The 4599-nt window shown below is 41.0% G+C and overlaps 1 protein-coding gene across 1 annotated transcript in view; it reads right to left on the bottom strand.

Annotated features, from left to right (window-relative positions):
- The window catches only part of CUNH10orf82 (chromosome unknown C10orf82 homolog), a 16863-nt gene extending 14716 nt beyond the window's left edge, over positions 1-2147 (bottom strand). The window contains exons 1-2 of the mRNA XM_019502163.1: positions 2084-2147; positions 836-1057 (exon numbers count right to left, since the gene is read on the bottom strand). Coding sequence (XP_019357708.1) covers positions 836-1057; positions 2084-2141 — 280 coding nt within the window. The 5' untranslated portion in view covers positions 2142-2147. The remainder of the gene's footprint in view (positions 1-835; positions 1058-2083) is intronic.
- Between the last annotated feature and the right edge of the window lie 2452 nt (positions 2148-4599).

A 4599-nucleotide genomic window follows, 5' to 3' on the forward strand; every position in this document is an offset into this window, starting at 1 on the left:
ACTACATTGCCCCCACACCCCTCTGCATTTGAGTAATATTTTAGCACAGGGTCACTTTCTCCATAAGGTACTTTACTTGTGACACACAGATGGCAGGATCCAGTCCTAACAAAGCAGGCAAAAATGTCATAACTGAAATGTCTTAAGATTAGATACCAAAGTAAGAGACTCGATTTTCAGTGACAAGGAACTTCTGCAGATCCCATCACAGTTTATTTGAGCTGTCGGTGCGCAGCAGTTCGGAAACACAGGCCACTTTTCCACAAAATAAAGGAACTCCAACTCAGCCTCCCCTCACATTGCAGAGACGTTCAGATGGGGGTTAGGACAGTTGTTTGGAAAACAGGAGAGAGACCTCTGAGAAAGTCAGATCTCACACTCTGGAAACAGCTCTTCTTTTGGCTCAATTTTATGCTTTTTCTCTGTGGTTATTAGCACCAGACTTGAAATGCAGGCTGTGGTTTTTAGAGAGTAGCTTGCTTTGTGGACATGTCACAGGCTGAATCTGTTTGCACTCCCATTTATGCAACACAATTAGAATTGGTGCAAGACCCATGGAAATCCTTTCGCATCAAGAAGTGTGCACCTGTAAATGTACCGAATTAAGGCTTCCCAAGGCTTAGAAAAGAAATAGAAGGTGAAAAGGCCGAATTTTGTCTCTGACTGGACACGTGTGCAATTCCCATTGAAATCAGGGCCATACACTAGCAAGCCTGAAGGCAAAATCTGGTTCTTAAATGTGTCCTTGAAGACTGTAATTATATTTCACATTGTACTAGTAACATTAATTGAATGTTTAGCTGAAATCACGTTCTTTACAAGTTAAATACAGTACCTAGCATATAAGGATGGTGTTTATAATTATACTCATAAAGGGCTTGTAAAACATCTTCATTGCAGCAGATAGGTGGAAGTCGGGGTGTAGTGGCTGCTATGTATCTTAGCTCATCCTTCTTGTCGTTGTTTCTTTGGACAGCATTGTACATGGAGGTCATACACACAAATGAATCATTTCCATAACTAGTGCCAACTCTATCGCACCTTTGAGGGATGTAGCCTGCAATGTTAGCAAATTTTTTTATAAATTTCCCAGGATCTAATAGAAAAGTATATAAGCATTTAAAGTCAGAGGTAAATAATCAAACACTTAATTATCTGCCATGCTTAGCTCTTCAAATGATTTCTTGTATATTTATGTACTTGATAACAAGAACTGTGACCTCCTTAGTTTTGAAATATAACCTTAAGAATAAAACACATTTTGGCAAGGGCTATGTGTGTACAATCCCTTTATGACAAAGCACTTTATTATGTGAATTTCTCTAACAGTGAATAAGGCGCATGTCCTATATATCAATGGGGTAAGCTGATACTAGTCGTTGTATTTTATAGCCCTTAGTTATGATTATTTACAGATCTTTCATTCTGGACTTGCTGCAAATCACGGTTGTATTAATGGTAGAACAAAACTGCTCTATAGCAATAGAAGCAATTATTTCATGCAGAAGTTCAAGTCCCAAAGCAAATTTTATCATGTACATACTTACTTTCATTATAAGGAATGGTTGTATAATGCATCAGGTAATATTTAACATTCAGCCTGAATGCTTTGACTATGTTAAACGCTAAGGAAATAGGGCTAACCTCCTGCGTGCGCGCTGCATGCTAACCCTTTGGGGGCTACATACAATCCACAAGCTGTCAGTTGGACAGCCCTGATCTAAACTGAAAAAATGTCTACAAAATCCTGGATCTAAATCAAAAATGAACATTAGAGTGGTTTGGGTCTTTATCAAACTGTTGCATATGTGTGTCCCCCATCAGCTAACTAATTAATGCAATTAAATGAATTCAAAATCAGCGCTGTCATTCTGTACCAGGGTCTCCCAGCCAGCCATGCTGAGTGGTGATTTTAAACCATGCTTACGTTCCTCTCATCACAAACCCAGTCCCTGTGAAAGGAGTAGTATAGGGGTTGCTATTGCAGGTCTGTCATCAGAGGATTTCCCCTAATGCAGGCAGTTCTCCCCTGGACAGTTCAGTTGGATTTAGGGCTGAGAAAGGAGAGCCAAACAGTATTTACCTGTATATCCAGGTAGCAGGGGGTTGCACGCATCCACATATTTTCGGATTGGTTTCATGCTCTCCCTTACTGAAACAAAAGGGACATGGATACCTAAACTCTCATCTCAAGTCATTCACTATACATTTATAGCATGAAAAATAAGCAATAGCCTGTTTTAAGAGGAAGCTAATGGGCCAAAGTCAGCTTATGTATTACGTTAGTGTAAACTCAAAAGTTAATTCCACTGAAGCCACATGTCAGTCACGTCACTCCAATATAATCAAGAACAAAAATACTATCCTGCTGTTTTAATAGTGTTGTTTTCTACTGAACAGTCTCATGCACAAGAATATTAAAAACGTATAGAGAGCTACATAATAGATCCCCTGTTTTACGTGAAGTAATATTAGCACACGTGGAATGGAGCTTTGCAGTATATCTCATGTATAAATAGCATCAACTGGGAGCAGACCAGCTAGGTAAACGTGTTATTTTTTGCATTATTCATATGTCCAAAAGTTTCTCTTACATCCAAGTCAAATATTTCAAATAATACCTTAGCTCAATAATGTTAAGGTTTTAGATCTTGCCTCAGTACATAGATAGTACTAGCTCTATATTTGTGCTATGCTTGGTACTGCCTACAAGCAACAGCTGCAAATATTGTAGTGATAGCTGTATCTGTATAAAACAGAAGTCAGCATTAAAGTGACCAGCGTGCATCTGCTGGTTATGAAAATCTAGACAGCAGTTAAATGTGATCAAATATCTGCCTATAAAATGATTCAAAGAAACTAGAGCAAATAAAATGCACTGATGTGCCACAAGAATGCATCTACGAGTATAAAGTCAGCCCTTAAAGAACAAGTTGAAAATCTTCCAGGCACAAAAAGGGATGTTTTCCAAAAAAAGCAGCGAGTCTGCTGCTAAGGTGGATTGCGGTGAGGAAGCTGATATAAATGTGAGCTCGTACGGCAACAGCGTTCTCAAACCAAGCACACGCTGACAACCTTGGAAGTACTTCGAGGAAGAGCGATATGTAAAATGAAGGCTACAAATAGAGACACTCACTAGAGCAAGAGCCCTGAAAGGTAATAAATTTGCCGTAACCACTGGAGTGACAAAAGGAGCTAAAATGTTATTGCCTTGAAAACACAATTTACAGTAGGGGGAGAAGGATATGATTACAAAGTAAAATTCAAGCTTAAGGCAACGATGTGAGAGAGAAGGGAACGGCTCTAGGGAAAGACAGTACGAACAGCAGCCTGAAAGTGAGGAAGCTCAAGTGTCAGCTACATATTAGGAATAAAGACAACAGGGTGAGGTATGGGCAAGGAAACATCTGCACTGCAGTTGTTATAAAGAGCAGTTCCTACCCCCTTTACCCCTGCTGACACTTATGCCACACGTAACACTGGAGTGAAGAAAGAGGGTACAACCAACACCACCAGCAGAACAATTTTCTTCTACAGATGCAGAAGCCAATGCAAGACCTGTGCTCGAATAGTGATGTCTTGGTCACACCGCTGCATTTTCACATTACATGTGTTACATACCCATCAGTGCATGCTCATAGCATAAAAATAAAAAACCCCTCACTCACAGTACCATAAATCAGAAGTTTATTAGCCTCAAAGGAAATACACTGGCATAAAAACCTGGTAAGCAATATCGTACTTGTTAACAGCCCACAGAATCATCAAAGGTTTTTGCAAATGGTGCCTGCTTGGGGCCATTTGCACTTTGCCCAGCTCTAGTTTTGGAGTGGCCCAGCAACAACACACACTTTTACCTGGGAAAAACAGCAGGTTCCCAAGGCACTTTCTGTAGGAACAAACATGTTCACATGGGTGCCTGAATGACTGTTTTGGCAGGGGAGGAAATGACGAAATAACTATTATGGAAAAAAATGGCCCTTTGTATTGGATGTGTTCTTCACCTCCAGGCCCGAGGTCCGGTATGCAGTGGCGTTAAGCAGCTGCTGTATCCCATTGTGCTGAACCCTAGACTAAAGTTTCTCAACCTGTGGGTCGCAACCCAGAAGAGGGTTGCAGGAATATATGAAACAGTCGTGAACAAACTTTAAAAATGGATTCTCCTTTAAAGAAGAACATGGGAAATTAGTGGCTTTAGTCTTGCAGGCTGGCAGAGCTCCAGCCTGCTAAGGGATGCTTGCTCCCCTCTGCCCTACATATTGGGGCTGGGGGCCGTGGGTCAGGAGTAAGGAGTACTGGGACAAAAAAATGGGTCCTTATACAAAAAAGGTTGAGAACCACTGCCCTAGAGCCCTTGGTTATGTCACAAAATGGGGGGTCAGAGCCAGGGTGAATGGAACTGGAGAGCTACCATTTAATTATCACTTTAAAGCCGAGAGAAGTGCCTGAGGAAGAGCTGAACTGCAGAGTAACTTAAGGAAACATTGCTGCATATTAGTAATATTGAAGAGATCATATCGTTCACTTGGAAAGGCTGCATCTTGTGCATCTGGACCGGCCAATGCTTCAACAGGAGCAGCCCTGCGGTGATGTCTTCGA

The sequence above is a fragment of the Gavialis gangeticus genome, unplaced genomic scaffold, assembly GCF_001723915.1.
Source record: "Gavialis gangeticus isolate Ggan-Ray unplaced genomic scaffold, GavGan_comp1, whole genome shotgun sequence".
NCBI lineage: Eukaryota > Metazoa > Chordata > Crocodylia > Gavialidae > Gavialis > Gavialis gangeticus.